General features: G+C 42.1%; 1 protein-coding gene across 2 annotated transcripts in view; it reads left to right on the top strand.

Moving 5' to 3' along the window:
• The window catches only part of ATRNL1 (attractin like 1), a 702,039-nt gene that overhangs the window by 191,329 nt on the left and 492,379 nt on the right, over positions 1-18,331 (top strand). For both annotated transcript variants that reach the window (XR_010794071.1, XM_066619507.1), the window contains exon 20: positions 13,312-13,405. Coding sequence is in view for 1 of the 2 variants with exons in the window: in XM_066619507.1 (XP_066475604.1) it covers positions 13,312-13,405 (94 nt within the window). In the remaining variant the exon portion in view is untranslated. The remainder of the gene's footprint in view (positions 1-13,311; positions 13,406-18,331) is intronic.

Here is an 18,331-nt window from a genome sequence, read left to right as displayed (position 1 = left end):
CTTATATTTGTTGTGGAATCCTTCATCACTTTTGCATCTTCCTCAGGGCTATCATTTAATGTAAGAAATATACTTATTCCAGAAGCAGTGAACAATGGTGGTATCCTGGAATCTTCCGGCTGTCTCTCTCATCAGTTGTCAATGACATCATGCTGAAATTCCACCTGGATAGTCCTTCTGTTGTGATTCTAAATTCTGGATTGAAAGTTACATCGTTCTCAGACCTTACTGTGGAATTCTGAGACTTTACAGTGCTAGAATAAAACCTACATTCTTTCATCAGAGGCATCAAATCCTAGTGTCCTAAAAGTATAATTGCATGTAAGTTGGTACCCCGTTTTCCTATTTGTAATGCAAGCTACAATAAAATCACCATCATGTTTCACTTGCTAAGGAAACCGGTCAGTACTTTAGTAGTTCACTGTCATTGCTAATAGCTATTTCAGTATTTGAAGTTCTCAAGCTATCTGACTTTCTTGTAATCATTTACTATAAAATCAAGCATTTAAGCTTTAGGTTGTGGTAAATTAAACAGTACACATTGCTTATATTAAAAGCTCGTTATTTCTTGTACATTTGTCAAGGGCAGACAAGTGGAAAAAAATAAACACAGGCTTGCAAACATAATGAAGTGTAATATATGTTTCCCACTAAATGTGCAATGAAAACATGTCCTTGCTGCTCCTACAGTTGTATGTTAACACATAAGAATATTTATATTTATAAATATGACAAGTTTTGATAGAACTTAGTGTTGAACTCACATAGTAAAAATATGCTGTTTTATTAGCCACATTATCATGAATTTGGAAAAGTATTTTCTGTAACTGGCAAACAAATGGCAGCCAGTCCAGATGCCTATAAATATTTATTTCAGAAAAAAATAGAAGCCTGTTTGCCCAAAAAAGTGATGGTTAAGTCATCAAATTGTCCAATATCAATTATACCGTGTTTCAGATTATTGGAGGAAAGGGAGAAATAGAGGTTGGGTTAGTAAAAATGTGACTGATACCTCTATTGATGGCATTAATAAAATATGAGGATAAGATGGTCACTAGAATTTGGATTGAAAACATTTTTAATCGTAATTGCAGAAACAAATAGAGGCAAGTGTCTCTTTTCAATGCTGCGACCAATGACGGGCTGCATATGCTTCACTGCCACTGGTCCCTGCATACCCCCCAAGCCTCCAAAGACGTGGGGAAACTCTGCTCCCCTTACCCCTGGAGGCTCAGAATGCCCGAATTGCGTGTGCAATGCGACTTCCGGTTTCCTGAGGAAACTGGAAGTTGCATCACTTGTGTGATTCCAGCATTCTGAGCCTTGCAGAGGCAGTGCGCACTTGCGCGCTGCCTCTGCAAGGCTCAGAAAAGCCCCCGGAGGCAAGGGGAGCACAGCTTCCCTTCATCTTCTGAGACTTTGTATAGTGTCAAGCCTTGCTTGATGATGGGGGTGCCAGTCTGCATTCCTGTCACTAAGCGACACACGACTGTTATGAATTAAGAACGTAAGAAGAGCCTCGCTGGATCAGGCCATAGGCCCATCTAGTCCAGCTTCCTGTATCCTGTGGCCCACCAAATGCCCCAGGGAAATTGCTTTGAGGGTTTAACTTTGTTTCTTAGACTTTCGGACCAATTTCTGCCTTTTCGAACCTGTACATATGATCTTAGGAAGCTATCTTATACGGAATCAGATAATGGGTCCACTTAGCTCAGTATTTTCCTCTGTGATAGGAAGCAACATTTCAGATCTCAGACAGGGTCTTTCCTGGTCCTACCTGGAGCTGCCGGGGATTGAACATAGAATGTTTTGTGTACAAAGCATCTATGCAACCTCTGTGCTATAGCTTTTCCATACTATGAACAAGTTTGAGAAATTATTTTGTTTGAAAATTGTTCTATAATTATTCAAAATAAAAGACAACTTGCAGCATAAGAGAAGCCCAGTTAGGTTAGGTCAGAAGACCATCTAGTCCAGCATCCTTTTTTCACAGTGCTGTGCTCAGAGGCCTGCCATGATCTGCTGTGGAGGGAATGGTGGCCACTTCTTTGTGACCCCCTTCTGACACATTCTGGCCAAGAGAGGGGTGCACAAAGAAGCAACGACGAGTGCCCATTCTTAGTGGGGGAAGCTGCCACCTTCACTAGCCTTGCATGGTGCTCTGGAGTGGGGCAACGCAGCCCCTGTGCCTCTCACTGGCTATGCTACTGGCAGAAACCATGCTGATTCTCCTTCAGCCAGACTTGTTCTTTGATATTCTGCATAATTTCTTTAATTGTACTTTGAACAATGTGTACGTTGAACAGACATTAAAGTGGCCTGTCTGTAATGTCTCACAGTCCCCCAGATCCCTTTTTTGGGTTACATTCCACTTCTCTAGCACAGAAGCCGATTTAAAGGACAGGCTACTTATTTTTGTTACAAGATCAGTGATTTCACATCTGAGCATCTTAAGAGTTTCTGGTTGGACATCATCTGGGCTCAATTATTTATTAATTTTGAATTTGTTGGTATGCATTAAAATCTCACCCCTTGTCGCTTCACTTTGGCTCAGTTCTTCAAATTCTTCTCTGGAAAGGTTAGTTGTGGATATTTGCTGTACAAGTTCTGTAGTGAAGGCAGACACAGGGTATTCATTCAGCTTTTCTGCAATTGTCATATCCTTTTGAACCTTCCCATTTATTTCCTCCTTATATAATGGTCCAGCTGCCTAACTGGCAAGTTTTGATGTATTTAAAGACATTTTCATTGTTTGCTTTGATGTCTTTAGCCAGGCACTTCTCATATTGTCAATTGTGCATCTCTTATTGAAAGGTTACATTTCTTTTATCAGAATTTTTGTTCTTTTTTGTTCTCTTAAGAACATAAGAACATAAGAACATAAGAACAGCCCCACTGGATCAGGCCATAGGCCCATCTAGTCCAGCTTCCTGTATCTCACAGCGGCCCACCAAATGCCCCAGGGAGCACACCAGATAACAAGAGACCTCATCCTGGTGCCCTCCCCTACATCTGGCATTCTGACTTAACCCATTCCTAAAATCAGGAGGTTGCGCATACCCATCATGGCTTGTACCCCATAATGGATTTTTCCTCCAGAAACTCGTCCAATCCCTTTTAAAGGCGTCTAGGCTAGACGCCAGCACCACATCCTGTGGCAAGGAGTTCCACAGACCAACCACACGCTGAGTAAAGAAATATTTTCTTTTGTCTGTCCTAACCCGCCCAACACTCAATTTTAGTGGATGTCCCCTGGTTCTGGTATTATGTGAGAGTGTAAAGAGCATCTCCCTATCCACTCTGTCCATCCCCTGCATAATTTTGTATGTCTCAATCATGTCCCCCCTCAAGCGTCTCTTTTCTAGGCTGAAGAGGCCCAAACGCCGTAGCCTTTCCTCATAAGGAAGGTGCCCCAGCCCCGTAATCATCTTAGTCGCTCTCTTTTGCACCTTTTCCATTTCCACTATGTCTTTTTTGAGATGCGGCGACCAGAACTGGACACAATACTCCAGGTGTGGCCTTACCATAGATTTGTACAACGGCAGTATAATACTAACCGTTTTGTTCTCAATACCCTTCCTAATGATCCCAAGCATAGAATTGGCCTTCTTCACTGCTGCCGCACATTGGGTCGACACTTTCATCGACCTGTCCACCACCACCCCAAGATCTCTCTCCTGATCTGTCACAGACAGCTCAGAACCCATCAGCCTATATCTAAAGTTTTGATTTTTTGCCCCAATGTGCATGACTTTACACTTACTGACATTGAAGCGCATCTGCCATTTTGCTGCCCATTCTGCCAGTCTGGAGAGATCCTTCTGGAGCTCCTCACAATCACTTCTGGTCTTTACCACTCGGAAAAGTTTGGTGTCGTCTGCAAACTTAGCCACTTCACTGCTCAACCCTGTCTCCAGGTCATTTATGAAGAGGTTGAAAAGCACCGGTCCCAGGACAGATCCTTGGGGCACACCGCTTTTCACCTCTCTCCATTGTGAAAATTGCCCATTGACACCCACTCTCTGCTTCCTGGCCTCCAACCAGTTCTCAATCCACGAGAGGACCTGTCCTCTAATTCCCTGACTGTGGAGTTTTTTCAGTAGCCTTTGGTGAGGGACCGTGTCAAACGCCTTCTGAAAGTCCAGATATATAATGTCCACGGGTTCTCCCGCATCCACATGCCTGTTGACCTTTTCAAAGAATTCTATAAGGTTTGTGAGGCAAGACTTACCCTTACAGAAGCCATGCTGACTCTCCCTCAGCAAGGCCTGTTTGTCTATGTGTTTTGAGATCCTATCTTTGATGAGGCATTCCACCATCTTACCCGGTATAGATGTTAGGCTGACCGGCCTATAGTTTCCCGGGTCCCCCCTCTTTCCCTTTTTAAAAATAGGCGTGACATTTGCTATCCTCCAATCTTCTGGTACCGTGGCCGTTTTCAGGGACAAGTTGCATACCTTAGTCAAGAGATCTGCAACTTCATTCTTCAATTCCTTAATAACCCTTGGGTGTATGCCATCAGGGCCCGGTGACTTATTGATCTTTAATTTATCAATGAGGTCTGAAACATCTTCTCTTTTAACCTCTATCTGACTTAACTCCTCGGTTAGGAGGGGCCGTTCGGGCAGCGGTATCTGCCCGAGGTCTTCTGCCGTGAAGACAGATGCAAAGAACTCATTTAATTTCTCTGCCATCTCTAAGTCTCCTTTTATCTCCCCTTTCCCTCCCTCACCATCCAGAGGGCCAACCGCTTCTCTGGCGGGTTTCCTGCTTCTAACATATTTGAAGAAGCTTTTATTATTCCCCTTAATGTTGCTGGCCATGCATTCCTCATAGTCTCGCTTGGCCTCCCCTATCACCTTCTTACATTTCTTTTGCCACAGTTTATGTTCCTTTTTATTCTCTTCATTAGGGCAAGACTTCCATTTACGGAAGGAAGCTTCCTTGCCCTTCACAGCCTCTCTAACTTGGCTGGTTAGCCATGCAGGCACTCTCCTGGATTTAGTGGAACCCTTCTTTATTTGCGGTATACACTTCTGCTGGGCCTCTATTACTGTTGTTTTAAGCAGCCTCCATGCACTCTGGAGAGACTGGACTCTTTTTACCCTCCCTTTCAACCTCCTTCTAACCAGCCTCCTCATTTGAGGGAAGTCCGCCCGTCGGAAGTCAAGGGTTTTTGTTAGAGATTTGCCTGGTATTCTTCCCCCAACGTGCACATCAAAACGGATCGCAGCATGATCACTGTTCCCCAATGGCTCAGTAACGTTTACATCTCTAACCAGGTCCTGCGTACCGCACAAAATTAAATCCAGAGTCACCTGTCCTCTGGTGGGCTCCGTAACTAGCTGATCTAAGCCACAGTCATTTAGCACGTCAAGAAATCCGGTTTCCTTATCGTGACCAGAACACAAATTGACCCAGTCAATATGAGGATAATTGAAGTCCCCCATGATTACAACCCTGTCCTTCCTTGTCACCTCCCTGATCTGTTTCCTCATTTCAAGGTCCCCATCCGATTTCTGGTCTGGAGGACGATAGCACACCCCCAGTATTACATCGCTGCTCAAGCCTGGTAATTTAACCCACAGAGATTCTACGGTGGAGTCGGACCCACCTTCAATCTCTACTTTGCTGGATTCTATCCCTTCTTTAACATAAAGGGCCACCCCACCTCCAACACGCCCCTGCCTGTCCCTCCTGTAGAGTTTATAGCCCGGGATTGCGGTATCCCACTGATTCTCCGCATTCCACCAGGTTTCCGTTATGCCCACTATGTCAATATTTTCCCTTGTCACCAGACATTCCAGTTCTCCCACCTTTGCTCGTAGACTTCGGGCATTCGCATAAAAGCATTTATACACGGAATGCCCCAGGATGGGCTGCTTATTCGCTCCTTTGTCCCCGCATCCTCTCACTGTGCCAAACTGTCTATCACATCCCATCTCCCTACCTTTCCCAATTTCTTCTCCTACCCTGCCTTTGTCTTGTTGTTCTCTAACCTCCCCATCCTCATCCCATAGGGATGAGGAGTCCCGAACCGGATGCCCCTCGGCTCCTGTCGGCCTTCCCCCAGGGATCAGTTTAAAAGCTGCTCTGCCACCTTTTTAATGTTATGCGCCAGCAGTCTGGTTCCATTCTGGTTCAAATGGAGCCCGTCCCTCTTGTACAGGCCCCGCTTGTCCCAAAACGTTCCCCAGTGCCTAACGAATCTAAACCCCTCCTCCCTACACCACCGTCTCATCCACGCATTGAGACCCCTGATCTCCACCTGCCTAGCTGGCCCTGCGCGTGGAACAGGTAGCACTTCAGAGAACGCTACCTTTGAGGTCCTGGCTTTCAGCTTCCTGCCTAAAAGCCTAAATTTGGCCTCCAGGACCTCCCAGCTACACTTGCCCACATCGTTGGTGCCGACATGCACCACAGCCGCTACCTCTCCCCCAGCACTGTCTACTAGCCTGTCTAGACGAGAAGTGATGTCCGCAACCTTCGCACCAGGCAGGCAAGTCACCATGCGGTCCTCACATCCGTCGCAAACCCCCCTCTCTATGTTTCTAATAATTGAATCCCCCACTACAAGAAGCCCCCGACCCCCCTCCCGCCGAGGAGTATCCCGAGTGCGCTTGGATACGGGCCCATCCCCTGGAGAAGGGATCCCCCCTAGGGGATTGTTTCCCTCCTCTCCAGGATGACGTCCTCCAGTCCCGAGACTTCCCACCCGGGCAGCCGAGGAGCTGCACGCCTGAGGTTGGGACGAAGCCTGATCGTCCCCAGAAGTCTCCCCACGGTCCTCCTCTGGCTGCCTGCGCTTCTCCAGGTTGGCCACCAAGGCTTCAAGGGAGCGGACGCGTTCCCTGAGAGCCTGGAGCTCCTTGCACCGAGGACACATCCATGACTTATACCCCAGAGGCATATAATCATACATGTGGCACTCGATGCAGAACACTGGATAGCCCCCACTCTGCTGCTGGCTGTCTGACTGCATAGCTTTTTTGTTGCTGTTGTTTTATTTAGGGGTCCTTTTAAAAACCGTACACTGGATAGCAGCCCTCTTCTCAAGGGAAGAGGAAGGGCAGTGTCTGGGGCCCTGGCCTCCTCGCCCTGCTGCTGAACTCGCCCAGATGCTAAACTCTTGTGCCTTACCTGGCACTTAGTTCCCAGAGGCACTTGGTGTCCCAGAGGCCACACGCATCTGCAGAGAGCCTCACGCGATGGCCCGCCTAGCTTTATACTCCTGGCTGGCTCCTCCCCCCTCCTTCCTTCCTGATTGAAAGGGGGCTGGCCTTCCCAGGTGAGTTTACAAAAGCTCAGGAAGGCAAATGGCTGCTGATGGGCGTGACCTACTCTGCAGGTTTAATTTAAGCAAGTAGAAAACCTGCTTTTCACTTTATCCTCCTCCCTTTCTTCGATTAAGTGCTACCTTAGGTGCAGCTAACTTTCAATTTTGATTTAAATGCCTGACCCTTGGGCACTTACTCACGAGTAGGACTCTGCTCTTACTCACGAGTAGGACTCTGCTCCTGCTCAGAGTAGCCCTATGTACCTCCCTTAGGTGCTAACTTTCAATTTTGATTTAAGGTTGCTTTAAAGGTAAGGTTAAGGTTAGAAGACAGGGAGTTAGAAAGACAAAGCGTTAGAATGAGTACACTTACCTCCTCCTCCTGCTCCTCCTCCTCTCCTTCTCCAAAACTCAGAGGTCTCCTTGCCTTCTCCTCGCCCAGATGCTAAACTCTTGTGCCTTACCTGGCACTTAGTTCCCAGAGGCACTTGGTGTCCCAGAGGCCACACACTCTTAATTTGGACAATACTACTGTTTTCTGAAGGAAGGCTTTTATGGCTTCTTTGGTTGTACCTGTGAGCCATGCTGGCATCCTCCTGGAACTGTGATTCCTTTCCTGCTTAGTGGTAAAAATTCTAACTGAATATTTGTTATTGCTATTTCAAAAACTTTTCATACACTCTGGAGACATTTGACTTTCTCTTTCAGCTTCTTTTTTATTGTCCCCTCATTTATGAGGAGTTCTCTGTTTTGAAGTCAAATGTGACTGTGTTGGCTTTCCTGGAAAACATTCCATTTACATCTATATTGTAATGTATAACACTATAATCACTGTTTCTGATTGGTTCACGTACATTTTGCACTAGGTCTTAAATACCACATAGGATTAAGTTAGCATCTGTCCCCCTCTGGTTGGTTCCAAGACCAACTTTTTTTAGGGTATAGTCATTTATTACAGCTAGAATTTGTCTCTTTGTCATGGCCTGAACATGAATTAGTCCAGTCAATGTGAGAGTCTATGTGACAGTAATTGAAGCCACCCATTACTACAATATGTTCTCCTTTGGATTCCTCGCTGATTTAGCCATCAGATCAGGGGAGGAGCAGTAACAAGTTCCCGGAATGCCACCATTAGTGAAAATATTTTATATACAAAATCAGAAAGTTGATATTACTACTAATATGGGGAAGGTGTATGTCACTAGTTGCAAGAAAGGAAAAATAGATTAAAATAGTAGATGACACATAGCCTGGGCAATAAAATAATTCTTGGTTATAGCTGATGGCTCATTGCATTGCCTCCTTTACATGGTTCTCTTTCCAATGCCACAATTTCTCCTTGACAACTCCAGTACTTCTGGTTCCTCATTGGCATTCTTCACCTATCATTCCTTTCATCTTTCATTTCTCCTTCTCCTGTGCCCAAATATTCCCAATCTTAAAGATATTATCTTAATTTATAATCTTGTCCATCTTTTCTTTTCTTTTTGCCTTTAGATGTATATTGCATTTCCTTAAACCTACCACTTCTTTATCATTGAATAATTTCTAGAAACTTATCATCTAAATTTTCGAGAAAGAGGGAAAGTAGAATCAAGGCTAACAGAAAGGGAAGAGAACTGGAAGCTGTATCACAGAAGTTTCCTCCTGTGCTGATATTAATTTATGTCAGTCTTTCAGGATGAAAGGCTAACAGCCCAGTCCTGTCCAGAATTGGGCTGCATTACGGAAGGGTTTACAGCAGTGTACTCAAGCCAAGTTGTCGTAAAATGGCTGCCGATGGAGTACTCCATTGGAGGCAGTTTTGTGCATGCTGATGCAACAGCCAGTAGTGCCACAGCTCCACTTCCAGATCCTGCTGCACTTGTTGGACCAGGCAAGTTAGCAATGGGAGCAAGGAAGGGGCATGGAGGGGGAAGGAATGGCAGCAGGAAAGGGTAGACTGGCAGCAGTGGTGTGCACTGCATCCTATTCCCTCTGTTGAGCAGCTCCCTGCCTCTTTCTTTTCCTTGGACTTGTGCCAGCTAAAGAGCTGGTACAGATTCCAGGGAGACCCATTGCAGAACAGGAGACTTATGAAGGGATAAGGGAGATTAATTCCCCTTTCCCTTCTCTATCTGCCCACTCCACTGGATACAGCGTGCACCTTCTTGGCCTGGCTGCAGTGGCAGGGTGGTGGTGGAGGTGGATAAATAGGGTTGGGCTCTAAGAGTTTAAACTCAAAGCTTTGTGAAAAAAGTGGGTTACAGTCTCTGGCTTTCATGAACCTTATTTCATTTCTACCCAGGCAACAAGGTTTGGGGAATGTGCCCATGGCTAACACATCTGAATATCTATGGTGATGCATGAAAAGTGTAAATTATTGTGTTTGGTGGAGTCTCTAAGCTTACATTTCTGCCCTGATATAGAAATTCAGTGCATGTTTTAAAAGATGGCCTCATCACCCATCATCAAATCTCTTTTAGTTTATGATTGATATTTGAACTCAATATACAGATATGTGGATGCATATTTTATTAGGGAGAAATGAGGTTCATGCTGCTGATGGATTTTCAGATCATACATAATGCAACAGAATCTAATACTAATACTAATATTACATTACAAGGAGACAGTTCTTTTCATCAGATACATGCTCTCAGTCATCACCTGTTCTAGCCAAGACCTGCATATTTCCATACAAATGAGCTGTGCCAGTGATTTAGCAACATACTTCATACAAAAATAGATCATATATTTTATTGTCCTGAGTCCTTTTGTCAGCTTGTATGGTGGAAAGTGCCACATAATTTGTGAGTTTTACTTGTGGTTAAAGGCAACTTGTATAGTTCTTGAAAACCATACTTTTTCAATATTTTTATAAAAACTAGTTCCTCAATAATTGGAAACCCTTCCTTCCTGACTGATGATCAGTACTTCCACAAAATCATTAGTTCTTCTCCAATATTTTCTTCAACCTTTCCTATTTCCCCCACTCTCTTCCATGACAGTTTGCCTGACTTGTCTTCAACTAAGCCAGTGGTTCCCAAATTTTTTAGCACTAGGACGCACTTTTTAGAACAACATTCTATTGGGACCCACCTAGGTTTACCCTACTTTAAAAAAGGAGATCTAGAAAGAAATAATATTTTATTTATAATAAGCAGAAAAAGTCCCTCAAACTTTCTCTCTCCATATCAATGATTTTCAGCCTTTTTCATCTCAAGGCACAAGGCACAGTGGCAAGGCACTAAAATGGTCAAGGCACACCTTCAGTTTTTTGACAATTGACAAGGCACACTATGCTGCCAATGGGGGGCTCACATCCCCTAGTGGTCCCACTATTAAATGACCCTCTCCCAAATTCCCATGGTATACCTGGGGACTATTTGCGGCACACCAATGCGCCATGGCACAGTGGTTGAAAATGGTTGCTGTATATTTACACATGTTGCAAACTGTAGGAGCTCAGCTCCTTCTAGGACAGTTGGCACCTGTCTTGCAAACTGCAAGAGCGGAGCTCTTTTCAGGGTAATTAGCAGCTAGAGCAGCTGATTTTTCAGTAGCCTCAGGGCTTGAGCCAATTAGTTACCTGATCCATCACCCTTTGGCAACCCACCACAAATCAGGTCCCAACCCACAATTTGGGAATCACATCTAAGCCTTTCATGTGCCCCCTTGATTCTGTCCCCACCCAACTTCTTTTTGTATGCCTCCTTTCTGTTAAGCTTTTAAACATATAAAATAAGTTTAGGTCTGTGAGTTCTCAATTTGTTCTCTTCCTATCTAATTGTTCTTTTGATGTTTCAATAAATAGAAGCTTTTCCCCTACTCTTCACACAGACATTCAACCTTTGCCATTCAAAGTTCTCCTGCTATCTCAAACAACTCTTCTTTTCTCTTTTGCTGCTCCTTGTTATTGGAGCTTCTTCCCAGAATACCACTGGTGCTACAGTACTTCCTTTCTTCCTTCATATCATTCCCTGAAACCAATCTTTTCTGTTTTCTAGTAACTGTACCATTTTGTAACTAAATCTAAGTATATATAACTGAAATAACTGCATTTCTTCCCTGTCTTCCATTTCTTGTTCTTCCTCTGTTATTTTTCTTGCATCAATTTGTAGATTGTAATCCCCTTGGGGGGGGGGGGGATCTTCCTACTTTGTTAACTGTAGTGCACAGTGGTTTTGTGATATAAATAAAAACAGTGGGCTGTGTCTTAAGTTCATCTTCCACTTGCCTAAGAAACCCCATTTGCACAAATAGGAAGACTAATTTTTCCTTCCTTCATCCTACAGCATCTGAAAATGTGTTCTTAAGGGTTGGGAAACCCTCCAGAATAGGTATTTGGAGGGAGGGGTACAGACAGCAGCAAAACTAACCCTCCCTTTTATACAAATAGAAAGCACAAATTTTGGAAAGCACAAATTTCCATTTTTCAAGTGGGACAAATGGAAAGCAGAAGATAACTTCTGCTTTCAGATCATTATATTTGAAATATTTAAAATGGTGCATAGATATTCGCCTATAAGGCGATTCCACAGATAAGGCAAGGGCAGGCTTTTAGCCCAAAATCATGGAATGTTCCATGACCCTTGGATAAGTTGGGGATAAAACTTGGGGAATGCTGCTTGTGAGGAAGAGCGGCAGCTTGCCCTGGAGCCCGATTGAAAGGGGGTAAAGAATCTGAGCCGTGCCACTGTTTTTGACGAACACCCAGCTTCCATTTCTGCCAGACAACCTTTTATACTGTTCGCTATTGTTTAAGAGGCATTTACGGTTTGGAGTTAAGAAAAATGCTCAGAAGACTCTACAATGGCGCTCTGACAAATGTAAACAAAACTGCCTGTTTGTAAGCTCTCTGCCATCATTCAGCTGTTCCTCAAATGCTTCACAGACCCTCCACAGGCACTATTAAAGCTTCTCCAAGCTTCTCCTGGTTGCTGGGACATGCCTGAACAGCCCCGACCCGAGTGACCCGCAAATAAGACAAGGTGTCAATCTACACTTGATTTCTTGGTAGAAATTTATCACCTTTATAGGCGGGTACATCTTGTGGAACTTTGATATGTAGCATCCTAGCTTCTGACTGCTAGCCAAGTTTGTATAGTAGCATACTCAGACAGCCATACTGGAAATAGATTGATATATGTGGGCTTCAGAAACAATGTACCTGATTTTTAAACCAGTCTTTTTATAAATAAGCATTCTTTTGTATATGCAGTAAAATGGAATGAGAATAAAAAACAATCATTTCTTATGAATCTTTTATTAGGTGTCAATATTTGGATAGAGTTCTGTAGCTGTGAGTGCAGACAATAGTGTTCTTCACCTTACATTCTATTATGTGGTTAATGTGTCATTTGAAGGTGTTCATAATGTCATCTTTACCTTAACATACTGATGTTTTCTTTAGTAATGAGAGGCTGCTAATGAATTAAACTGAAGAACCAACTGTTGTTAGAGCTCTGCTTCTGAAATTTGGATTTAATATTGAAATCTTCCTATTGATTTAAATGTGTAACCATCAACCAGAGCACAAAATTAAACAAAGTACCACAGTGTTTGTTCCTTGTTGAGCACGATATACCAATTGTCATAACAGACCAAATTAAATATTTCTTTATCTAGGATACAATTAATCTGTGGAACACCTTGCTGTAGTGATGACACCTGGCCTAGATGCTTTCAAAAGGTGATTGAACAGATTTATGGAGGAGAAGTCCATTACCGGTTACAAGTCATTATGACTGTATATAACATCTGGTTTTAGATGTAGCCTGTCTCTGGATACTAGGTGCAAGGGAGTGGCAACAGGATACAGGTATTTTGTTGTCTGTGCACTCCCAGAGGCATCTGGTGGGGGTACTGTGAGACATAGTAGGGGTACTGCGGACTAGATGAGCCCTTGGGCTGATCCAGCTTATGTCACCCCCACCATGGAAAATAGTAATCATTCCATCAACTGCATAAACTGATAGTTTAATATCTTGAATATTCTATGAGTACATAAATATATTAGAGTTGTTAAATCTGTTCCCTCTTTGATTTTATAGCCTGCACATGCAGTGGACATGCAAATATTTGTCACATGCAAACAGGAAAATGCTTCTGCACAACTAAAGGGATCAAAGGAGATCAGTGTCAACTGTGAGTACAAAAAACAATTCCTTAAATAATTTGGTGTATGTTTAGAATTCAGTTAATATCAACAAAGTCTATTTTTGGTGGGATGTGACTCCTAAAGTTTTGCTACTGACTGAGACCTTTGTATGCCTCTCCTTTACTCAGAGAGAAACAATTGTCTTTTTTTTAAAAGAGCCATTGGAATTACTGGTGACATTTTTCAAGGATCTTTTGGAACTACAGGGGGATCCCTCATATCAATGGATTCACTTTTCCATGGATCGGGTCGAGGCCGCTCCAGAGGCGAGAGTAGCGGGGCTTCCTCAGGCCTCCCAATGCCTTATAAAGCATTTAAATTGTATTTTCCAGTTTCATGGAGAGAATGGCTTTTTTAATTGTTGGGTTCAGTCCGAGTCTAGGAGAGGCCACAGATGAATGTCTGTGGCCTCTGCTGGGCTCAGAGGATCCTCCATAGGCAAGGGGAGTAGAACTTCCCTCAGCTTCAGAGGGTGAGGAGGCAGGTGTTCGTCCGTATCTGTGGTTTCACTTAAACACTTTGGAACCCCCATGGATAATGGGGCTCACCTGTACTTGAATGAATGAATAAACCTCTATTAGGCATAGATAGAGAAATCATAAAAGCGAATATAATTAGTCCTAATCCCGTTTATCAAAAACGGAGTTAAGATACTAAATTACTAATAAAACATTTACAGTTCAACATAAAATATCAACATTTTTGACAAATTACATTAAGAAGGCTTAGAAATCACCAAAAGTAAAAATTTAGAAATTCCCTCTAGCACATCTGGTGAGCAGTCATTTAGGAGAGACTTCAGTTTTGCCTCATCTGAAAGCCCATTCATTTTGCCAAGAAGTGGAGTCATGTAAGTGTGGCAGGATCTAGTGTGCCGAGGACAATAAAAAAGAATGTGTATTATTGATTCAACATTTCCCAAATTACACCTATACTTTAAAAAGTTGGATGGAGAATTCTGTTTTATTTGTAACTGGAATTGAGACCAGATATTGTAATTATAATTTTTTTTAATCCATTTTTGCCCAACTTTGCATATAAACAACAGGGATCAAATGTGTTCACCTGTGGGCTATGCAGAAAAGGGTTAATGACCACAATTATGTGTTTAGAATTTTGGGAACATTTTAACATGACTCCTTTTTTAGATTTGTATATTCAAATCAAGAAGATACACAGGTCTTTTCACACAGAAAATTAAATTGGGCCTTCATGTTTTTTGTACCAAATCTTTATTCTAAAGTGCTTTAGTATCTAATGCCTCACTAGAAAAGTTGAAACATGAAACAAACCCAAATAGTGTCCAGCATGTATATATTTGCATATGTACATGTGTGTACTTAGAACTGTATCTCAAATTGTTTGTATTCTGTTGAAGAAGCGGTTTATCCAGGGGAGTTCACTTTTTCTAAAAAATTACCTATGTCATTAGCAGTCGACAGAATCTGTAATTTCTATATTTCTTATCTAGACAAATGATTTTTCCTGGCATTTCTAAGGCTGCAATTGTATCCACACTTACCTAGGAGTAAGGCCTATTGACTATAATAGGACTTATTTCTGGGTAGGGAAGCATAGGATTGGGCTTTAGGACACCTACTGTACTCCAATAAACAGCAGTATGCAACTGTAAAGAAAACAAAAATGTTCAACAATAATACCAGTAAACTATTTTTATTTTTTGGTGTTGGTTCTAATGTTTTAAATGTCTTGATTTGGGGACAAAACAGAGTACAACATTATCAATTGTATTCATTATTTTTCTCCCTTTATTACCAACTTGAGATGCTATATATTTTTAATGTGATAAAGTGATACTGCTGTGTCCAAGAAAGCCATAATGCAGACATCTTGCGAGTATTCAAGTTCTCATTCTTTCCTTGTAAATATTTAGTTTACAACTCATTTTCTTTGATACAGGTGTGCCTTCCTTATTCACAGATTTGGGACCAGCAGATTGGACTTACTGCAGGTTTTGACCCATGTCTAGAGGTCCTCACCAAAACTTCCCAGATGTGACTAGAAATGCCTTCTGGTGTTCTGGGGGGGGGGGGTGTTCTGAGGCATGAAAAGGCAGAAAAAAAAATGTGAGAAGATTGGTTTGATGAAAAAATTGAAGTGCCTCTCAAAAGCTTCTAGGAGACCGTCTGAGGTGCGGTGAGGCAACACACAACCTCTGCATGCCTCAAGACACCTCCAGACATGACCTGAAGACATTTCTGGTTGTGTTTGTAGATCTTCTAATGAGGCCCACCTGCACGTTCTGTTATCCGCTGTTTTTGGTATCTGTGGGAAATCTGAGAATGGATCCCCTTGCAGATACAGAGGGGCAGCCTCTATAGTCCTCTAAAAAGCAAGGTGACTACTTTAGCATAAGAGCAGGAACTGGAAAGATCTCAGCAGGTTGTTGGGCATTTTGACCCATACCATTTCAGCCTGATGCAATTATGATATGGTAAAGACTCCGTCAGAGAAGCTTTTGCATGCAAGTTCAGGGCAAACCAAGCCCTGATCACATGTAAACATTTTCATGGCATCAGGACTTGGTTTGCCCCAGTCCGCATGCTGCCACATCTTTGGTTTCAAACAAGAGCCAAACCATTTTCTGAATTTTGAATGAAATTTTCTGAGGATAGTTCATCCATCTCTAATTCTGTGGATCTTGCTATCCTAGTTCAGCCAACAACATCTACTGATAAGCAGTTACCCATGGATCTTAATGTCTGATATGCTGTTAAGGCAACGTCAAACATTTAATGGGAACACCATGAATCTTTCACACTGCAACTCCATACAAGTTTGGATCATTGGGGGAAGAAGGCAATGCGGGCAGGAAGAGCTGGCATTGTCCAAATGCAGTACATGCTCATATATGAACATTTGGGTGGGACTTGGGCTCAGCTTGTAATGGGCTTAGGATTTCTGAAGTGTCAGAACTGGTTTCTAATGCTCTCTTACTGATTCCATGCTTCAGCACCATCTATAATCTCCATATTGGGGAAAGCTGATCCTTTTGAATTTCTGCTACGCATCTGCTGAAAACAATTTTTTCACCTGCTGAAAGAGCCACATGTATAAAACTGATCAAGAAGCTTTCCCGTTATTGTTTTCTATTCAGAAAACAAAACAAAGTAACTTGCATTTTTTCACATCAGCTAAAACTACAACTAAACGAAACAGAATATTAAATTAGAATTTTAATATAAGGTTGTTTATTCCAAAGTTATGTACTTTTGAGGAAAACTTACTGAAAGTGTACTGAGTAAATATAGTTAGGAAATACAATAGTGTTGCATGTTGGTAAGCTTTAAACTTGGTCCATCAGAAAATTATTTGCTCTTTCTTTAGCTCACCCCAAGTATTTTTTTTTAACCTGGAGTTGTCTCTGTCAAAGGGTCTTACTCCAAACAATTGTGCCTATGTCTGAAATCCTAATTGACTGAAAGTAAGATGATCAGCAGTTTTAACTATTTTCTTATTGGTTTGAACCTAAGAAGAATATCAGTTTGGCTCTGTTCTTTCTAAGGGAAATTACATACTAAATTATGAGGATCTAAGAGTTTTATTTTTAATGTTGTGAAATTTATATTCTATGTGCAACTTTTGAAGCAAGGGCTATATGCAGTCTATGTTCAAATACTGGTAAACCTTAACCTGGATATAAATTGTTTTTTCACTTGTTGGGCAGCCATTGTGCAATCTCAGCAGCAAGTCTATAAATCTGTGATTACTAAAGTAAAGATTTCCATGAAAATTTCAAGCTTTAGCTGTTCACTGTGTAAGTTAGATTTATATTCCTGTCAAGAATCCTATTGATTGCAAAGTCATAGTTGCAGGGCAGAACATCACTCCTCCCACCCTCTTTTCCTTTCTGTCCATAGTTTGCAATGAATACTGTGACCTAGGAGCAGGAGCTTTTTAGGAAACAAAGAGACTGTGTCTAAAATAAATTATTTCAAAAAGGAAGAAGCTATAGAAATCCAAGGAGAAAGAAGTGCTTATCCCTTTTGAGGCAACTATGCTTTCCATTCAAAATGTCCAATTTTCTTTTCTTGTTCAAATACAGAGTGATTTTGCTTTGGAGTTGAGATCTATGTAGTATCAAAGTATGTGTCTTAACAATTGTACTGTTTTCTAGTACATGAATCTTTTCAAATTTACTGTGCATTTTGGTTTCAGCTGTTCTAACTACAGCAGGTATTACAGTATTATTATTAAAAATATTTATTAACTTATTATTATCTGTAGTGTTGTTGCTAGCATGCAGTATGACTCCAATAGGGTTAGTGGCTGTTTTATGCATTACAAAATTTCTGTGAACATGGCTGACCACAGCATCTGTCTGGTGACATTTGTAGATCTACAGCATTTCTGAGTAATTTACCATATGATGGGGCTGATCTCAGGAAGTGATTCCATGTTTATCGCAGAAGCTCTTGGGTGATGGTGATTCTGGGAAAAAGCTTCATGTTACCAGCTCTAATTTTACCCAGATATCCCAATAAAACAGAAAACAAGGTGCTGTGGGTTAAAGAGGCCACAATTTGTGGATGTAATTACATCTAAAACAGGAAATCAATAACCTAAAAACTCTACACCCTTTTTAGTACAGGTGCCTACACTGGGGGAGACAACACCCACTCTCCACCCTTTAAGGAGTTACCACTGTGACTCAAAGCCAAAATTGCCTAATTAAAAATCCCTATCTTCTCACCAATAAGCCCCCAGGACAAGGGTAGGTGGGTCAAGCAAGTTATGAATTGCAGAGCCCATCCCATGCCATGAAGGTTTTGACTTCACAATCCTTGCTCAAAGGGATCCCATTTAGCCTACCAAGCCTCAAAGAACTCTGGACGTAGTCTCTGTTCCCCTTTAACCAATTAGCTAACTTTTAGGATACACACTAATCCAGG

The sequence above is a fragment of the Tiliqua scincoides genome, chromosome 3, assembly GCF_035046505.1.
Source record: "Tiliqua scincoides isolate rTilSci1 chromosome 3, rTilSci1.hap2, whole genome shotgun sequence".
NCBI classification, from domain to species: Eukaryota; Metazoa; Chordata; class Lepidosauria; order Squamata; family Scincidae; genus Tiliqua; species Tiliqua scincoides.
This window is presented reverse-complemented; position numbering and strand designations above follow the sequence as displayed.